The 21,723-nt window shown below is 37.8% G+C and overlaps 1 protein-coding gene across 4 annotated transcripts in view; it reads right to left on the bottom strand.

The window, feature by feature from the left end:
- Positions 1-21,723, bottom strand: part of LOC120767613 (CUGBP Elav-like family member 2) — a 216,205-nt gene that overhangs the window by 2,795 nt on the left and 191,687 nt on the right. For all 4 annotated transcript variants that reach the window (XM_040093766.1, XM_040093767.1, XM_040093768.1 and 1 more), the window contains one exon: positions 9,647-9,793. In XM_040093766.1, coding sequence (XP_039949700.1) covers positions 9,647-9,793 — 147 coding nt within the window. The remainder of the gene's footprint in view (positions 1-9,646; positions 9,794-21,723) is intronic.

Raw genomic sequence — 21,723 nt, 5'->3', positions numbered from 1 at the left:
TTTTCACAAAAGTTGGCATAAGTTATTTTCTAAGACAACAATATAATCACCGAAGAAATTATTCAGATCGGTTAACTATAGCATATAGCTGCCATACAAACTGAACGATCGGAATCAAGTTCTTGTATGGAAAACTTTTGCATATGACGTGGTATCTTTACGAAATTTGACATGGATTACTGTTTAAGGTAATAATATATTATCCGAAAAAATGTCTCGGATCGGATAACTATAGCATATAGCTTCCATACAAACTGAGCATATAGTTACTAAAAGAAATGCATTTGTGAAGGGTATATTAGCTTCGGTGCAGCTGAAGTTAATGTTTTTTCTTGTTTTTTTTTGTAGTTTGCATTATCTTCAGCCACAATATGAAAGTGAGGCCCAGTTTTATATTTGTTAAACAAATTTTTAAGGGTGTTACATGGGCTTATGAATTTAACAAAATTGATTTTTTATTATCTTTTTTAGGGCGTTACATGAGTTTATAGATTTAAAAAAAATCGATTCTTTTTATTCTCTTATTAAATTCTACAACACGTCTAGAATATGTATTGTCCTAAATTTTCAAGTTGATCAGAGCAATAGTTTCGAAGATGCAGCCTGGAGAACTTGTGCGCTCGAGGCTAGCTAAGCTAAGTGCGCCGTCTTTAAACGTGTTTTCTCGAAACTGTGTTTATGAAGTCGGTTGGCCAGATTTCTAGAGAACTACTCAACCGATATTTATTAAATTTTACACAGGTCTTTGAAATACAATTTTTAAAGATTTGGACGAAGGATTTTTTTCTATAACAACTATTTGAAAAAAAAATTCGAGAAATTTTCATTTTGTTATTTTAGTTTTTTTGTAAAAATGTCTGCCAAAAATAAGATTTTCACGTTTTTTCCTTCGTCCAAGTGCTAAGCTAAGATTTGATCTAAAACACGTATTTTTCACTTTAGATAAACCTGTAAGGAGTTATTCGGACAACGTGGGTGAATCTATTTTCGGAAGTCGAGTTTAAAGTATTTTTTCTCAAAAATTTCACAATTTCTTTTCTAATAGTATACTTGTATGTTTGCAACAATAAAAAATTCTAATAAAATATTTAATTGTTTATATGTGAAAAAAATTTTGAAAAGAGGCTGTTTTTTACACGAGGAAACCTATGTAAGCTTTTAAGTACACCAAAATTATTATTACAGCTATAAGTATGTACATATGTATGCTTGTATATTCCTTTACTATATACACATATGTATATGACTGTTTAGCTATTTGTGCTTGTGTTAAAGTTCTTAATGGTGATATTGTGCGCCTCAGTGTTATAACCTAAATATTCTATGCACAATATGTACATACATATATAAGACACAAACATTTTAGGTTATTGCCACAAGTTGATGTAATAATGGCCAACATAAGCCATCGGTAACTTAATTTTTAGTGCTTTTCCCAACTTAAGACAGAAAAGGGTGACTTCCGGTTGCGTTACACCGTCCGGTTGGTAGGTTAAGCGTCAAAATACGTCAATTATATATGCAACTGCTAGCTAAGAGCTTAGTTTTTAGTATATTAGAGGATATATAAACATTATAAAATCGCATGCTATTTGAAATGTTTCTTAAGACACAGCTATTAGCTCGAAAAGAGACGATGGCGAACACACGAACTTAGGATTTTGGATGAACTCATTTCCGTTTATTATTTAATTATTTTAATAAGTCTTTTAAAATTGTTTATTAGTCCGATTATACAGCGTAGTGGATACATATATAATAATAGAGGCAGAAGAATATTATTCTTATTCATTAAATTGATATTATTGAAGTCTGTAGATCTCTCTTAGATAAAATACTTCAAACAAGCAGCGCCAAAATAACCGCACCTCTGCCTTGCAGCACCCTAATGGAATTATTTTGAGCCGCTGCATTCACTTTCGGCACTAATTGGCAATTCTATAAACCAACTGATGCTGACGAGCTTTATATTTTTGATAGCACGCTTTTAGGCGCCTCTTACCATAAACATACTGGACTAAAATGGCAATCGCTGCCGCTTTGCCGTTTCATTTGCCCTGTTCCATCGCCATAGTTTTTGAACCGCTTGCGTCAAAGCAAATATGTATTTGTGTGCTTATGATATTACAAGTGCATATGTGTGTGCGTTTGCTATTTAGCACTTGTTTCAGCGCACACAAGTTGCCATGGTGCAATGCCAGCGACTCAATGTGCTTAAAATCTCATTAAAGCGCACAGGCAATATAAAATACACACACACACACATGCGTACAGTGCAAAAGTTTTACATATTCGCACTTAACACCAAATGTATACAGTTAGCTACAGCCATACATAGATATATATGTATATGTGTGTGTGTATTTTGTGCTCATGTCTGCTTTGGTAATTTAGGTTAATTTTCTCCGGCTCTCATGTGTTGCTTTATTTACATACTTTATTATGCGGCGCTCCCTCTTTTCTGGTGATTTAACTTTATGAGTGATTTTGGCGGTTTTTACGAGCATTTAACAAAACAGTCAAGCAAAATTTAATTGGTGTTAAAGTTCATTGGCTCGTTACGGCTCATGGCTCATGTGCGCTCACAAACTCATGTTTACAATAAAAACTCGGTTAGGTGACATTACACCTTATCTGTCATTCTGGTGTTTACACGTGACACAACAAATTGCTTTACTTCTAAGCATATTGCCAAAATGATTAGACAAATTTTCGAAAAAAAAATCAGTGTAACAAAACGCCGAGATTCAAAAATAGAGAGTAAACGCGAAGAGATAATATTTTGCGAAGATATACATAGGTAGTTAAATCATAATCACTTTAGTACGTATATATAAATTGGAAATGAAAATATTTGAAAGCTGTCAACATAAACTTGATTTTTGATGTGTTCGATGGACAGATCAGTAGAGACTGCACTCCATACACTGGCATTTAATATCGAAAGAGCTCTTGTATATAGGGAGTATGCTCTTGGAGCATTCCTGGACATTTTTGGAGAGTTCAAAAACGTCTTTATGGATTCTATTCTGAATAGTATCCATTCAATAGATGTTGAGCCCGCTATACAACGCTGGATCAGAAGCCTTTTGACTTCTAGACGTATAAAAGCAGAATGGAACGACGCTAAAATTACCAAGGAAATATGTAGAATATAGAGGTACTTCCGAATGTAGAGTGCTATCTCCGCTTCTATGGCCATTAGTTGTGAATACACTGCTAAGAAACTTTGAAGGCAAAGCCCCTAAGATAGTGGCATATGCGGATGACATTGCCGTCTTAATAACGGACACTCTCAATTCAGTCCAGAACTGGGTACCGCTAGCGAAATAGGGGTTAAACCCAGAGTAAAGGGATCTGTTTGTGTTCACAAGAAAATACAAAATTCCTCTATAGAGGTCCCCTTCCATAAATGGGACATAACTCTCTAAAGTACCGTACCAAGTAACTTGGGGTAGATGGCAGGCGTAAAGGAATGTTAGCTAGGCGGAACACTCTAAACATCTATACTGACGGCTCGAAAGTGGAGGATGGAGTTGGTGCGGGAATATATTATTTAGGACACTGCAGTATATTTCAAGCTGAGGTCTTTGCTATTGCGATAGCAGCGGAGCTGGCCTCTATGAACCTGCAGGTAACTCCAGACTCAACATCTACGTAGACAGCCAAGGGGCAATCAAGGCAGTAACCTCGTACCGCCTGTCGGCCAGAAGTGTCTTAGGACGCAGGATAGCAGAGGAAAGAGAAGCAAACAACTTTACTTCTAGTGTGTGCAGGCATCGAGGTCAATGAAATGGTGAACGAGATTGCCAAGAATGGTGCACGGCAAACATTCGAAAAAACATGATCGGAATACTAACTGGTCACTGTCAGGTGGCGGCACCCGCCCACAGAATGGGACTGACAGATCGAGAAAAATGCAGGAAATGTTTAAAGGAGGGTACCAAGGAAATTGCGGAACATCTCTTGTGCACTTGTCTCACATTAGCAAAACTCCGCTCGAAGTAGTGAAAATGTTGCTGACGTTCAGGTAAGTTTTACTGAAGAGGAAGCTTTGTAGTAGAGTTAAGACTTTTAAGAAGTTATAGCAATCACCTTTTAAGGAAGTACACACCAACTAACTCGAAAAAAATATTCATAAGTCCGAAGACATATTGGTGGTGGAAGGTGGCGCCGGCAGCTCTGAAAGTTTCTTTTAACAAATGGTATAGTTTGTTCGATTCGCTAGTTTGTAACGCTTAGTGATGGAAATACGCCTAGTATATATGTTCGGTGGCGGTAGATTATCTCATTAAAATATTGACATATTAAACGTGATACTATTTTTTATATATGTTAGCTTCGAAAAAGTCAACCATAATACTAATATCCGGAAAAATTACTAGTACTTTCGCTTTATAAGAACCTCCTACACTAGGATGCAGCCGCCTCCTAAGATTTCCCCTCCAAATTTATTGAGTAAATTGCGAGAATTTCATTCATCTTTCGATAAAGGCCATATCAACTCAAAAATAAAGCATTCGAGTACATATGTACATATTAGTAGACATGCAATGACCAGAGGCATTGTCTTGCGACTCGTTTGAAGTAAGACATCTACTTGTGTGTGAAGTGGCATGGGTGCAAGCAAATTTTAATGCAAGCATGTATCAAAATATATACACACACTGCTGTGATGGTGTCCAATAACGCAAATAGGCCGCCTAATCCAGGATATCGAAGATGCGCCATGCAGGCATTAGTATTATTACTATTATCGACAGTTGCCAAAGCAGCGGTGCAACATAATGCCCTCAAAGAGATTTGTTTGTAACAGCACTTTCTAATTAGAACAACAATAACACAATAGCTACACGCTAAACATACAAGCCATGCGCTTATCATTAGCTAGCCATATTGCGTAACTGAAAACAAACATACACCGCTATGTCTTAAGCTAAAGCACAATGGATGCGTTTAAAGCGAAGCGGTCGGTCTTCATGTCGTAATTAATAATTTTGATTCGATTTTTGTTTATTGATATATCTTAATCAGATAGGACACAGTGAAATGAAGTTTATTTTGGAGATGGGTTAGGGGCACATCTGGACCCCTTTAATTTCAATGACAAAAGCGAGACTTTTGATGGTGTAAAAACAATCGAAGTGACGCAGCTTCGTAATTTGACTATATGTGGACTAAGAGAGGTCAGCTAAGATTATTTTTGAAGCAGAGTTGCCACATATTATGCTGACTAGATTGGGCTTTGATGAAAGTGGAAGTGGCTGTTAATCGATTACCTATGTTCCTATCTCGTTTTCGGCATTAAAAATGAAATCTAAGGGAAAAGAATATTGTTGCTCTGCTGACGGAGTGACTGCTCATTTTCCTGAAAGAGTTTGCACTTCGTACCAGTGCGTCTACCGCCATCTTAATAATAGTTATTTCGGCCTGGAAAATTAGTACAGTGGTCCGATAGCCTAAAACTGATATTGAGGGACTGCTCCGGAGAAAAAATTCCCTCTTCCACCTTCCCTCCTAGCTGCGGCCCATCGGTCAAAAAGATCTCCACCTCTGTTATCCTCTCCATCCACATTTCACTCGTCGGTATATGAGCAGAAAAAACCGCTACGACTGGTCTCTGCGATGCAGTGATTCAAGTTTTCAGGAATGCAGTTGAAAGACGAGAGAATTTTCGGCTTATATTCGTTGATAAGAGGCTAAAAAGAAGTCAGCGCTTATATTTATTTCTCTAATAATTAGTTTGAAGTTTAGCGTGTATTGGTGGAACCAACTTATCTTGGAACCAGTCAGCCGAATATATTGAAAGTTTTGATTTAATTGATCGAGAAGGTTTCGGCTTTCATAACGATCCAATTTTGGTGAAGATTTTCGAGAGCAGGGGCAGGTCTATTCTACACAATTTTACTAAATAACAGTTTTAATTACAATTATGTATAAAGCATTCTAAAACACAGTTAGAAAGTGGTTGATGTCAAGACACCGGAAAACCAAACAGGAAAGCTTGGTGAACAATAACCCATAAAATCCAGCTTTTATCCCCTCTGTTCAAAATTTCAACTTTAGTCACTGGTTAGCACTGAAAAGCACGTTTTCGTAACATCGTAGAAGCATGCAAGGGTACGAGTAACAGAAGCGACACACGAGGACGACAACTCGACAGCTCTTTGACGTGTCGCCTATCGGAGGCAAGTTAGGCGGCTGACATGCACGTACACAAATTCGTTTATAGTTGAAGAAGCTTTTTGGTGCTTTGAGCAACGGTATATTGCTGCTACGATATCCTTGTTGGCTACGCTGTGGTCGCAAGAGCGTCTATGCGTGCGCGCCTCTCCACACACACACATCCATATGCAGACATGCAAAGGCGGCATTATAAAGTGAGTAGCCTCTCAACCTTCGGACAGCTGTGTGCGCGCGAGGTGAGCCTTGTTGCCGCTGCATTAATGCATTTACTCATACAAAACACTTTGGCGTTGAAAATTTCACAAGGCTCTTTGCACGGGTGGCATGCACCAGAGCCGCCTGTTATATACAATTACAGGGTGTCACGTGCGTGTGTGTACGCATAAACGCTTTGGCACTTAGGTATGCAGTTGGAGTATGAGTTTCGCTTTAATTAATTTAAACACAACAGAAATTGCATTAGTGCATCAAGGCGCGAATGCATGAGGCGGCGGCACATGTGTGACAAAAGCGGAGCGCCCGAAAGGGTTGACCGGGTCAGTGGCAATGTGTTGATTGTATTACCTCACGGGTGTGCGTGTATGCCTGTGTGTATGCGTGGTACCTGTAATGGATTTATTTGAGGTCATTAAGGTCGCATAGACAAAGGCGCTTGTGTGGATGAGCGTTCATAAGTCATCATTAAATGCACTTAAAATCCGAAATGAAATGGGTGTCGCATTAATATGTTGAAATGCTATTATTTATTGCGCTTAATTGACGGAGCGGACTTGTTATTTGACAGCTGTCATGGGTGCATAACGTCGCAAATCATTGCTAATTAATAATGACAAAGTTTTTGTATTCACCGTAGTTTTTGGAAAACATGTTTAATGCAGAAGTTTTTGATATCAGCACACCTAGCTTAATATAAACTATTAAAGAACACTTAACGATTTGACTTAACAGGTTTTTCGGACAATTTTCGAAAAAAAGAGGCACAGAGCACAAAAAAGTATTTAAAAGTTTAAGCAGAGGCTTAGAAGACAAATGTTTTCAAATAGTACTCAAAATTCTCTTCATAGAAATAGATATAAGAAAAAATATTTTGCAAGAGCGTTCGATAAAGTTTGTTACAAAGGTCTGCTTTTAAAATTAAATCCGATTTTACTGAAACAGCATTATGATATCATAAAATCATATTTATCAGGTCGCTACTTCCGGGTTAAACAATCATCCTCAGGGAAATAAAAGCAGAAGTTCCACAAGGTATTGCTTTGGGCCCTCTTCTTTATATTCTAGTCATGCATGACCTGCCAGTAGATTGCAATTATACAACAGCTACATTTGCAAGTTGCTTGCTATTGGTAGTAATGAACACGAATCAACTGCTAATCTAAAAAAAGCTATAATAAAGTCCTACAATTGGCAAAGAAATCAAAATAAACCTTGTTTTGTCTTTAGACCTGATAAGCTGAGTCGATTTAGCCATATCCGTCTCAGTCAGATTGGTTGTTCGTCTATTTACCCGTCTGCCTTCTGTCTGTATATACGAATACTAGTCTATCAGTTTTTGAGATAACAATCAGAAATTTTGCCCTTATTTTTTGCTCTGCAGGAAGCTGCACTTTTGTTGGAATCGCCGATATCGAACCACTATAGCATATAGCTGCCATGCAAAGTAATCGAGGAGATTCAAGTGTTGGTATGGACAACTTTTCTATTTGGCGAAATATCATCACGAAATTTTGCACAGATTATTGTCTAGAAAAACGTTATAATTTTCGGAGAAATTGTTCAGATCGGACTGCTATAGCATATAGCTGCGATACAAATTGAATAATTAAATTTGGTTCTTGTACGGAAAACTTTTTTATTTAATAAGATATAACCAAAAACTTGAACGTGAGTTATTTCCTAATACAATACTACAATCCTTCGAAAAAAAATTTCAGATCGGGCAACTATAGCATATAGCTGCCATATAAAGTGGACGCTCCAAATCAAGTACTTGTATAGAGAACTATTTTATTTGAAAAGATTTTGTCACAAAATTTGGCAGAGATTATTACCTAGGTTAACTGTATAATCTCCGGAGAAATTGTTTAGATCGGACTACTATAGCATATAGCTGCCATATTAAATAAACAATCAAAATCCAGTCCTTGTCAGGAAAACTATTTTAATTGAGAAAGTATATCTACAAAATTTGGCACAGATTATTATTCGAAGTAACAGAACAATATCCGAAGAAATTGTTTAGATCGAATTACTATAGCATATAGCTGCCATACAAACTGAACAATCAAAATCCAGTCCTTGTCAGGGAAACTATTTTATTTTGATGATATATCTTAACGAAATTTGGTGTGTATTATTACTAAAAGGAATAGTGAAATCTGTAAAAAAATTGCTTAGATTGGTCTACAATAGCATATAGTTGTCATACAAATGGGCTTGGTATTGGCAGTAGGTACTTAAAAAAGTATAGTATCCATGCTCTGTAGTACATTTTGCTAATATCCGATCCCAGCAATTTTTTGTTTTGTAAGACTGAAACTCTTTCTATAAAAAATTGAAATAATTTTGTAATTTTTTTTCTTTCAACACATAGATATGACCGAAAGCTCATACTGTATAATTAGTAGAACACCATGTCGTATACGTAACTTTTCATGCAATTATCTATGACGTTCAACAACCGGGGAAAAAGTAAATATAAATATACTACCACGAATATTATGTTTAAAAAAGCTATGCATGTATGTGTGTGTATACAACAGTTAGTTAGCATGGTGGAAGTTGTGATTAATGACGGTACGTTGGCGTTTTAGTTAGCTGCCCGCTGGGCGTCTCAAATGTGTCATGTCTGCATAAGCGAAACACGAACATGAACATGAAATTGTTTAATTACATGGCAAGTACTGGCAACAGCATTAACTGGCACATTCAGCAAAACGCTGAAACCGCATCAAACAATAGCCGATGACGCCACCACGACAACTATGTTGCATACACACATACATACAAACGCTGCCAGCAAATGAACGCTAGCCAAATAAGCAGCGCTAGTCAGCAGCTCCAAAGCTGTGCGGACGGTGATGGAGTCGAGCAAACACAGCACAAAGTTAGCAATATGAACAGTTATGACATTTGGTAAATTAATCAAAATGCCATGCTTGCAATTGCGCAAGGACTGCAGCATTAACTGCGCTTGCCATTGCATGTGCAACACCTGCGTGGCGCCACCTCCACGTACTTGCATCGATCACACTGTGCATGGCAGCGCCACAACAAATTCATAAATGCACAAAATCTGTAAATCTCAAAAAATAAATACACACACACATACAAGCATAGATATTGTGGATGTATGGAGAGACCATTTCACACCTTGGGCGCAACGAGTGCGCGCACGGCGGTTGGACCCAGCTAGGGCTGCATGGCTGGACGCACACGTACTGCGCGCTAATGAACTTACCTTCGATTTGTTTGCCAGCCGCTGCTGCTGCGGCGCTGTTCAATGCCACGCTGGCCAGTGGCGAAGTCGATAAAGCGGTGCTGCTGAATTGTGGCAAGCCGGCGGCCGTTGACATGTACGCAGATGCTAATGGATTCGGATCGGACCCTGTGGAGTAGAAAAATTTCGTTAATTTTTATTTTTTTGGTGTTTTTGTGCACTAATGTTATTTTCGAATTTTTCGTCATGCAGTTTAACGGTTTTATATGGAATGTTTACACATAAACGATGTGTGAGGTCGACTTGGAACACATTTATTGCAGGGTCGCATATACCTTGGGTGTTTTTTAAGGGTTATAAAAATTTAAAGACTAAGTTGACAATTATTTGAGGTGAGATTTCATGTGCTCTCCGAAGAGATGTTCATATTCATAGCACTTTTTGTAGTATTTATAGTTGCCAGATGTTTTTCCTGCACTTTCGCGCCTATTTTTAAGACATTTCTATAAGGAGCAAATGTCTGCAGTTCTGTTAATGTTGATACATTTTATGAAAAATTTGACTTAGAATAAAAATTATACGAAAAATGCAATCCAACACTGATTTCAAGGAATGATTAGCTCTATAGTAAACTAGCTTAAGCCGGTTTTCAGATTAGGCGGCATTATTAAAATATTCTTACCAAGATTCGACAGGCAGACTACACTCATAAGATCCTTAAAGAAAGAAGTTCTGACACAAATCCAACTATTTATGCACTTTGAACGCGATTCAAACACTTTCAGCTTCACTTCGCCTTACTAAGTGTTCTTTGGAAGTAATACTGAGATCTCTAAGAATAAAATATTCGATTTGCCTGTAGTTCGGGAAGGTTTAAAATATATATTTTATTACCCAATACAATAATAACAAATGTATTCTTGGATTCTATAAGGAAAGGGTGGATGGGGATTATCACCAAAATTGGTGCTTTGGCTCTACAAAACCGCAGTCAAGCCATGTTCTATGTATATTCTGTAATGTATTCGTCTAATGGAGGGCGCTTGAAAATTTTACACTCGCTAAGAAGCTTAAACGTGTCCAAAGACACAGGTAATATATATACCCAGCCGGTTCAAACAGAGTTACGCTGAAATTCTCTCCTCCTTCAATTGCTTCTCTGAAAACTGGGATCACTGTATCGTAGAGGTTACCCGTGGCAGAATTTTCACTGCACATATACCGGCAAGAGTCATATGATGGGGTGGAGTTGCAGAAGAGAACGCGCAATGACCTTTTTCATGGATCGGTCAAAGCTAAGAGCGAAGACTGGGTACGAAATTTTCTAGACGGTAGCACTCCGTTAATGTTAGTTTTAGGCTACCGTACCACTGAAGTGTTTTTCAGCAGGAGCGCAAGCTAGTAAGATGACAGAAGACGTACAACTATGAATTATATTTTGGAGTTGGACCTCCATTGCCGTCTCCCGTTCCAGCACTGGACCAATGAATCTCATGTGCGCTTAACAGGTCCTAGCCGACGACTACTGTGAGACTACAAGTTCCTTTTGTTCAAAATTAGAAAGCGGTGTATACAGGGTTTGTGCGGAAAATAATAAGACTGATTGTCTTTAGCCGCGACTGTACTTCGGAGCGTGCGCGCACAGACTGGACTCTGTAGAGGACGTTCTTAGCTAACGAACGAGCGGCTGATCAGTTGTCTCCGAGCTCCTGGAGAGTCGAGTGGTTCAAGCCGAAAATGCAGCGTTCGTTAGAGCAGAGATACGCGATTTAATTGTGTGTGAAACTCAGTAAATCTGCAACAGAAACGTTTGATATGATCAAGCACGCTTACCCAGATGTTTATTAAGAAAGAAGTGGGTGTTTTGGTGGCACCAGGCTGCTTTGGAGGGCTGGGGAGAGGTCGTTGATTAAGACCGAGAATGAACAAATCCAAAGTGCAAACGATGCTCATTGTCTTTTTTGACATCAAAGACATCGTCCATCATGAATTTGTTCCTCCAAATCGTCAACGCCTAGTCTTATGTGGAAGTCCTCAAGAGACTCAAACGAAAGGTCAATTGGATTCGACAAGGCATCGCAGCCGATTGGAAGTTGCACCAAGACAACGCAACGACTCACACCGCCTTTCTTATGAACAGCTACCTAACCAAGGCGGGCATATAAAAGGAGTCTATTTTGAAAGTTTTTAAAGAATTGTAAGGATTGTTTCAATAAATTTTTTTTAAATCGACTCAAACCTTTACTTTCTGGACAAACCCTGTATACTGAACTACTTGCCCTTAACAGAGTTCAGCTCGCTGCAATTGAAGAGATTATTAAACTCCTTCAAATTCATAAGAATCGAGAAAGTCTCCAAAAATACACACCCTTTTTCTATAGATCTTAAAAATTCGCAAAAATAATGTTCATGTCAGAGAAAAATTACGGTATATGCAAGTATAGAGCGAGCGCACACATATTAAACTTTTCAAATTTAACTTCGGCTGATTTGACTAAACCTCTTTTCAAGCCTCAGCGCTGAAAACGAAGCACTTTAGCAGGAATGGCTCCCCATAGACCGGACAAATGAAGCGTACATACGAAAATGCCACGATTCCAGCGAGTTATGTGTTGCAGCGTCGGCCGTAAGGTGGGTATTTTGTGAGGCTTGTCTGCTTGTGATACGCAGCAACTCACTGCTCAGTGAGCCGCTCGCATGCAACAGGAAAAGTTCGAATTACCGAGCGAGGCAGGTAGAGCAGACTAAAATGGTTCGTAAATATCCCGGGGGCAGCAAAAGTATACTTTTGCACAGGCTTGTGTGTTTCTCAACATCAAATTACGCCGAAAAATTAAAGTACATGAGAAAGAACAATATTTTCCCACACACAATAATACATAGATACACACACGTATACTCACACTGATGCAGGAAAAAGCAAAGCAAATGAAATGTTGACGTTGAAAAGCACAAGAAGATGCAAAAATTAAGAAAGTGAAAAGCTACAAATATTTTACTTTTTAACTTGTTAGCATTAAAGGGTGCCGAATAACACACACACATACACGCATATATGGGACACACCGATGAACAGAAATCGAGACAAGCGTTAGAGAGATTTATCTAAACGACTGCATGTAGTAGTAAAGATGGTGATGGCGATGTTGGTGGTGGGGCAGATGTGGCAGCAAATCAGTGAGGCAGCGCCGCATTTGTGCTTTACACCATCATAAAAAGTTTTTCGGCTTTTAATGTTGCTTTACTTTGCAACAAAAACATTTGCACTCAGCTGGCAACTGCTTTGCCTTTGTTTGCGCACAACTACACGCCGAGCAAGTCACAAACATGCGTAATGTTCGTAAATATCATACACACACATACATATACTTAAGCATAGATATTTATTTACATACAGTAATGCACATAAGTACAAGGCTTAAGAGATTAAATTTAAAACTTTCACAAGCGTATTTTCAATCTAATGTTTGCAGGCTATGAACGCACGCATGCGAAAATATCTGCCAGTGTATCTAGATCTGCTTTTACATGTGTTCTTAGTGCGAGAATTTTGAGTTCTCACATACAGGGTGTTGCATTTGGAAAGTATGCTGACAATGACACACATTGTCGGCTTGAAGTATTGAGGGCAAGTTGGCAGTGAAAAGCTTGAAACATTGCAAATTTATTTCGAAAATCAATTTTGTGTAGACCAAATGATAATCTCTCGCAAAAGTTCCAAAATTTAAGTGTGGGCCGAAAGTTGAAAGTTAAAAGTGTAAAATATCGCAAATATATGTATTCAGCAGGCGCCCAATCTTGAAAAAAACTCGTGAAAGGAGGATCGACATGCACCACCTCTCTTCGTAGATTTTAAAAGCCGCCCTCGACAGCACGAAAGTGAACTGTCTCTTTGCCGTTATGTCTGATTTTGGTATCCCCGCAAAACTTATACGGCTGTGAAAGCTTACATTGAGCAACACCAAAGGCTCTTAGGATCGGAAAGGATCTTTTCGAGTCGTTTGATATCAAGCGAGGTTTCAGACAAGGCGACTCGCAATAGTGTGGCCGCTTCAATCCACTTCTGATGAAAATAATGCGAGCTGCAGCGCTAAATAGAGAAGGTACCATCTTCTATAAGAGTATACAACAGCTGGCTTACGCCGATTACACCGATATCATTGGCCATAACAACCGCGCCATTAATTCTGCCTTTTCCAGACTGGATAAGAAGCAAATGGCTCTGGCAAAGTGAACGAGGGCAAGACGAAATATCTTTTTTCTCAAACAAACAGTCTTCGCACTCGCGACTTAACTCCCACGTTACTGTTGACAGTCATAACTTCGAAGTCGTAGATAACTTCGTTTATTTTGGAACCAGTATTGCCAGCAACAACAATATCAGTCTTGAAATCCAACTAAGAAAAACTCTTGACAACAAGTGCTACTTCGAACTGAGTAGACAATTGAGAAGTAACGTCGACGAACAATGACCAAATTCTACAAGTCACGCATGATCCCTATTCTGCTATAAGGTTCTTCGGAAGATTTATGGTCCTTTGCCAATGGGCAACGGCAAATGCCGCAGTCGATGGAACGGTGAGCTGTACGAGATATACGACGACATTGCCATAGTTCAGCGAATTAAAAAACAGCGGCTACGCTGTCTAAGTCATGCTGTCCGAATGGACGAAAACATTTCAGCACTGAAAGTATTCGACGCAGTACCCGCCGGAGGAAGCAGCGGAAAAGGCAGACCTTCACTCCGTTGAAAGGATCAGATGTAGAAGAACCTGGCTTTACTTGGAATCTCCAATTGGCGTCAAACAGCAAAAAGAAAGACTTCTCACTTCTCAAAATTGAGTTTTGGTGCAGCCTTTAGCTCTTTCAGCATTTTATTTAACTTGTAAATCGACTTCCCTTTAAGATTTTATTTATTTTTGGAAATAGAAAAAAGTACCATGAAGCCAAATCTGGCGAGTATGGAAACTGTGGCATCATACAATATTGTTTTTGGCCAAAAATTCAGCTCTGGACAAAGAAAATATCCAAGCACATCAAATCAAATCTAACCATAGTTGCTACTACAGATCACGTAATTCATCATTGCTTACAACTAAAAATTCAATCGCACTTCAGAGGCAACATAAAAAAAAAAATAACAGAAAAAATATTTGGTAAAAATTAATTAGACGAATTCTAAAAACAAGCGTAAGCACACAAACTCTCCACTCGTGTATCTCAGCTACAGAGTATTTATCACTACTAAACAAGAAAAACTTCGCCTGTTCCAAAGCTACAATACCCTTCATAAGTGCATTATTTAGCATAAGTGGGTATAAAAAGTTCTATATCTCGATTTTGATTGGTCAGTTTATATGGCAGCTTGTTTTCCAAATAAGGACTTTTTTGATGGGTCAGTTTAGATGACAGTTATTGGCTACAGCTTTCCGATCTGATAAATTTCTTTGGATATTATTGCAATGCAGTTTTATCGGCGTTTCCAGCAATTCCTTGTTCATGGTATAAGAACACCAATGAATGGAATTTAATTTTCGAAATGACAAAACAACAAATTATTTCTTAAAATATAATAATCTATAGCAAGTAGAGAGATATAGAGAGACAAACATGTAAGCTCTGCATATGTTGTTCGCTGTCTATCACGCTCTTGTCTGCCAGCTACTAGTTTGATATCCATCTGATAGCAGCCTAAGTGTTTGAATATGTTACAAACTTAACTAGATTTCATTCAAAAGCAGCATGATTTAGAAACAAACTCACTTCACATTAGATTACGTTATTTTTTCTACAATTGTGTTTCTGAATAATTTGTGAAACACCCTTTATATATTTTTAGACTAATGTTTTGACATCAAGCTTAAGTTTGTTATTTTGCATAGATTTTTGAATTTGTGGCATAAAAATATAAAACTGCAAAATTACTTTGCAAAACTTTTTTATTTTGACGAAAGGAGTAGTTCAAAAATTAAATAGTAAATGTAAAATACGGACGGAAGTATATAACCACTTAGATTTTTAACAATTTGAGTTTTAATAACAGCTTAAAAAACCGTATTTCTGAAAAAATAATAACAAATGTTTTAATACAGCTGTGTAGAACTAAGAGAGTATAAAGTGAAGAGCATGGTGAAATCAAGGTATTTGATTGTAGCTCTAATAAATTTATACTACACACTCACAATTTGATGGTCTCGTAAAATGTTGCCCCGCTTAAAAACAATACAAGGTGGTTTCAAAGTATACGTGTCTTCCCTCAAAAAAAATATAAAATTCTTATAAACTAACCATTTGTGGTAACTAAATTGAACAGAATCGGTGCTTTTCCTTATAATTTTATTCATATATGTATATATCCAACTTCGGGGAATTACGACGTCTTCTAAAAGACTTATAACTGTCTAATTGCGGAAAATAATTTTGGATCACACTACGAGTATGATATGAAGATCAGTAAATCAGGGAGATGATGGATCGGTTCAAAAAATCCTTCAGCTTATTTATCTTAAGAGATATTGAAATAAACCCACCCACATATGTAAGGTTCTTCGAAAAATTGTCGAATCGGTCCATATATATTCATATGTTCTGTATACTTTAAACTTTTGTAACAAGCGAAAAGTTTTTTGTCAATAATACCTGTGATCATAAAGTAAGATGAGGTGATTTTCGCGGTGTAAAACGCTATGCATGCTTTCCGCCAGATCAAACACAGATCACAGCCCGAATTATGGGCGAAATACTATTGGTTCCTTCATCATAATAAGGCACAATGTCATACTGCCATTGCTTCTTCACTACTTTTTTGCCAAAACCTCTACACATAACCTTTCGCAAACAGTGCATTCGCCCATTCGATTTGGCTCCGTGCGTCATCGGGCTATTCAACAAACTCAAAATACCCCAGCATTGGCCGTCTTGACACGATTTAAGAGATAAATTACGTTAATAAAAACTCATAAAAAATCATCTATCAACTCCGAATATTTCTATTGAAAAACACCTCAACTCTTAACCGACAGCTGAGCTACTTATTATTAATAAACTACTATATATTTCTCCACATACATATGTTATGTATAGTGATATGTAATCCTTATCCAACTGCTTCCACATATTTTTATCTGCCTATTTCTAGTTTCCACTTATCGAGACTAAATTTCAATTTTCCGTTTACGTCACAACTAAGCTCTGACGAATTAAATGCTAAGCTTAACTCAATTTGCAAGATTTACTTAGCAATATGCTTTTATAATAAGCCGATTAATGGGAAATTTTAAAATTAACCTGATGCGATTTACCATTTGTGTTCATTTGTGCATGCGATTTTGTGCATTTCCTTTGACGCAGAGCCAAAGATATCAGGATATGTGTGTATGGACTCCTTTAAAAGCTAGACGAATTATAGCAGCAGAGAGTGAAAATTTTCAAATATTGCTGGGCATTTGCAGCTTACGTTACCAACATTCTACATATGTATATGAACACAAGTTATGAACTACTTTACAGCAGGTATGGACCACAAGCCGAGCTAGATAATTGTATATCTTTATTTTATACTAACGACTGATATTTATATATGTAGGAGTCCTGGCTTATATCAGTTGTCAAAAATCGATCGAAAACCAGTTTTTTCTCATACTAATGTCAGTTTAAGACATAGAAAAAATTTTCTAGTTAGGTTGTGGAGCAAAAGCACTGGTCAAATAAAATAACTCTGTAATAATCGATGTTTTTCTGTCTGGTGTCAGTTGCCACTAGTAAAGTAGTATTCCTTCTGACTAATAAGTTGCTTCAAAGTCTAGTTTATATGGACATTCATATTAGTATATATGTATATAAGCCAGTACATAGAGAAATTAACTGGAAATCCGGCTAGTCAGGTAACCACCAGGTAATAACCATATAATTTTTTGCGTATTTATATTATAGTCCCAAAATGGATTCAAATACTCAATACTCCTAAGTATTGATCGGAAAGACATTCCAAAATCGACAAAGTGCTCTATTTGTTGAAGTTGCTAATAACAATTCCGGCTATTTCATCAGGTTCGCCGAAGAGATAACTGCGAGTTATTGCAACCTGAGTTTTGCAAAAGCAAGAGGATGAATGAGAACGCACCTCACCTTTTCCTAAACAATTCTGACATTTTGCGACCGACAATATTTTTTAGCTTCTTAGGGTAAACTAACTGGAGAATGTCTAGTAAGAACCTCTGCGATTGCTGCAAGTTTAACTTTGCTGAGAGCAAGTAGCAGATCTCGCAGTTGCTCTGGAGCTAGTTGTTGAACAGTGCCTGCTGCGCTTATTTCAGAGATCCATTTCCAGAACGCAAGGGGACAACGGAGGCTCAGCTCATACTCTATCGGATGGAATCGGGACCGTTGTAATCTCTAACGAGTTCATTCATTTTGCAGATTCCAGCGATTCTGTTATGATCAGGTAGCCACAAGCGGGTCCGAGCTAGAAGGAGCTCGCTTTCGTAGTTATTGACCAGCCTCTACTATGCTTAGTTCAGATGGCCAGCTAGAAGGCAAGCGGACAACCTAGATCCAGCTCATTCACTATCCGATGTAATCGGGACAAAGGTTCCATTTCTTGCGCCCCCATCGATTTACAGTTTCCAACGATTCTGCTATAGCCGGGCACGCTTGATGGAAAGCTCTTTGCAGAAAATACCCCTGCTCTGTGTTACTGCAGGTGATCCATTTGGAATCGACCTTGTGAACAATCTAATCTTATTAATCTAAGAACATTTTGTGATGGACTCTTGAAGTTTCAAAGATATACGAAGTTAATGAAGTAGTCTTAATATAACCTCCTAAAACTTATGGAGATTAGCTGGACTGATGGACGTTCACATGTTAGCGGTCTGATCGCCAATAGTCGGAATGCCGAACAGATAGGGTCGTTTGTGCGTGAATTGTTAAGCGTCGTTAGCGCTTGAGATCCAACCCCTGGTCAGCAGTCCAGAACAGTATGAAAGCTGTAGTTTCGCCTACGAGATCCGACCGGAGACTTAATACTTGTACCACGTAGAACAGGAGCCCTTGGTGTTCGCTCCAACCAGTTCATGCGGTCTGTCCCCTCGGGGACTATCGTGATGGTTGTGCTTAAAACCCGAATGCGGGAAGAACTAACACTTTGTCACTTGAATATGGAGTTGCATTGTAACCGGGTGCCGGACCCAAAGTAAGGCAGAGGTTTTAGATGGACCTCGAACCCTACCAAGGTGTTTAGTGTGTCTATTCCACACTGGAAATTGGTACTGAAAATGCTACGCATTTATTTGATCCGTTGTGCTCTGGAGCGCCGTGGGGTACACACACCGGACGTTGTATACAGAACTAATCCCGATAGTTTTTGAGTTACCTATACCATATATCAAATAACTGACCAATTAATATCAAGTTAACCCGAAAAAGTAGAATTTTTTAAATGCTTCATAATTAACTTTTTTTTATTCCTTATTTTACTTTTACTGGCCTTTTTTATGATTTCATTCTAAGATATATCTAGTGGTCATTCTTTTCGCCTGTCTATTAATATTGACAACAAGAATAGTGTTGCTCTCATGAGTCCTTTTAATTAAATATAATTTAAAAGCCAAATTTATGCAACGGCATAACTGACATATTTTATATAAGTAATAAATCCATACACATACATACATATTCATATATACACACATTCGAAAAGCGCATAGCCAAGATTCACATGAAAGCGCATAACTTAAATTTTTTTATGTGCTTACGTTGCAAAATGTATTTCGCTTCTTAATGCATATGTGTACAAGTTTGTCTGCGTGTGTGTGTGTGTATGTTGCCGACTTGGTCGTGTGTACTATTTGCTATTTTACGATTTCAACTTTGGACGCTGCAACATTTTATCGACACCACTATTTGCACTTGCCAACATAACACAGTGTAAACTCGGCCAACATTTATGAACCTGACTTTGTTATGGACTTTCTTATAATCAATATGACCGCAAGTATATTTTCTACGTATATGTATGATTGAATGCATGTATGTATACAAGTATGTATGTGTATATGTGTGCATGTATGTATGTGTGTACAAATCCACCAATCGAATGCAATGTGAAATTTGTTGGTCAGACGCCCAGCCGATTTGGCTTTAGATGATTTTCAAAGCGTTTTTTTTTTGTTGATGTTGTGGTGGGGATAAATGTGTTAGTATGCATATATATGTATATGTGGGTGTATATATGCATATGTATAAGGTATAGAGATGCATATATGTGTGATTGTGCATACATATGCGTATATATGCTGAAGAAAAAACTTTTTGCTGGTTTATTGAAGTAGAAAACCGCCACCCACGCTCACACATAACCACAACAACCAATAAAAGTATATACTATATACACACACCAAACATACAAGACTGCTTTGTGAGCAAACAAAATATAAAAACAAGAAAAAATGTTAACGTCTGTTGCAACGCAGCGAAAATATCCTGCACAATTAAAGAAGTTTGCATACAAGAGCTTAGCTTTGATCGTTCAGTTTGTATGGCAGATATATAAGATAGTAGTCTGATCTGAACAACTTTTCCACGGATTGTGGTGCTGCCTTGAAAACTAATTCCTGCCAAATTTCGTTAAGATATCTCGCCAAATGAAAAAGTTTTCCATACAAAGCCTGGTTTAAGACAGAACAGTTTGTATGGCAGCTATATGCTATAGTCAACTGATCTGAATAATTTCTTTGGAGATTACATCCTGACTTTTAGCAATAATCTGTGCCAAATTTGGTAAAGATATTTCAACAAATGAAAAAGTTTTTCATACAAGGACTTGAAATTGATCGTTCAGTTTGTATGGCAGCTATATAATATAGTGGTCTGATCTAAACAATTTCTTCAGAGATTGCATCCAGGCTTTTAATTATAATCTCTGCCAAATTTCGTTAAGATATCTCGCCAAATGGAAAAGTTTTCGATACAAAGCCTGGTTTTAGGTAATTCAGTTTGTACGGCAGCTATATGCTATAGTCAACAGATCTGAACCATTTCTTCGGAGATTACACCTCTGTTTTTAGCAATTATCAGTTCCGAATTTCGTGAAGATATCCCGCCAAATAAAAAAGTTTTCCATACAAAGCCAGGTTCTAGACAGATCACTTTGTATGGCAGCTATATGCTATAGTCAACTGATCTCGACAATTTCTTCGGAGATTACGTTCCTGGCTCTAGCAATAATTCGTGCCAAATTTCGTAAAGATATCTCACCAAATGAAAAAGTTTTCTATACAAACTCTTGATTCTCATCGTTCAGTTTGTATGGCAGCTATACGCTATAGTAGTCCGATATCGCCGGTTCCAACAAATGAGCGGCTTCTAGGTAAAGAAAGGATGGGTGCAAAATTTCGAATCGATATCTCAAAAACTGTGAGACAATTATGTGTATATACGTACATACCAACGAACAAAAGGAGATGACTGAATCGACTCAGCACATCAACCTGATTATTTATCCGTATATATATATTTCTTAGAACCGCCGACACTTCCTTCTAGATTTCACAAACTTCGTTTCTTACTTAATATACCCCGTACAGGGTATATAAATATAAAAAAACAGCAAAAGATACAGAAGAATATTCCACAGACACTTGGCTGTCAGTTGCAGTTGTTGGCGTGCCACTGAATTGGCAGAAATGAACTTTGTTGTTACTACTAAGCGAGTGGTTGCTCACTCGGCTTTTACATGAGCACGTCGTCTTTGCCTTTTTCTAATTCCTTGTGCAACTACAATGCTACCCCTTTTTCTTGCAACATTTTACTCGGTTTTGTATCTGTTCGAAGGCTTAGGAATTTTTAATATTTCATTAAATTAAGTGCTTCGATTCAACGAAAAGGATGCACTTTTTCTTAACTTTACTACTTTACTGCTTTACGCTGCTGCAAAGAATAGCAACAACTTACTAGCTAGTTGTTGTTGTGCGCTTTCATGTTCAACAACAAAGTTGAGCGGCGGCAAGCAATAAGAATTGTGTGCGGAGAACACATATGTGTGGGTGTGTGTGCGTGTGAGGGTTTATAGTCACATATATGGTAGATGTGTGGGTGAG

The sequence above is a fragment of the Bactrocera tryoni genome, chromosome 2 (genome assembly GCF_016617805.1).
Source record: "Bactrocera tryoni isolate S06 chromosome 2, CSIRO_BtryS06_freeze2, whole genome shotgun sequence".
NCBI classification, from domain to species: Eukaryota; Metazoa; Arthropoda; class Insecta; order Diptera; family Tephritidae; genus Bactrocera; species Bactrocera tryoni.
Note: the sequence above shows the minus strand (reverse complement) of the source record. Positions and strands in the feature narration are given on the sequence as shown.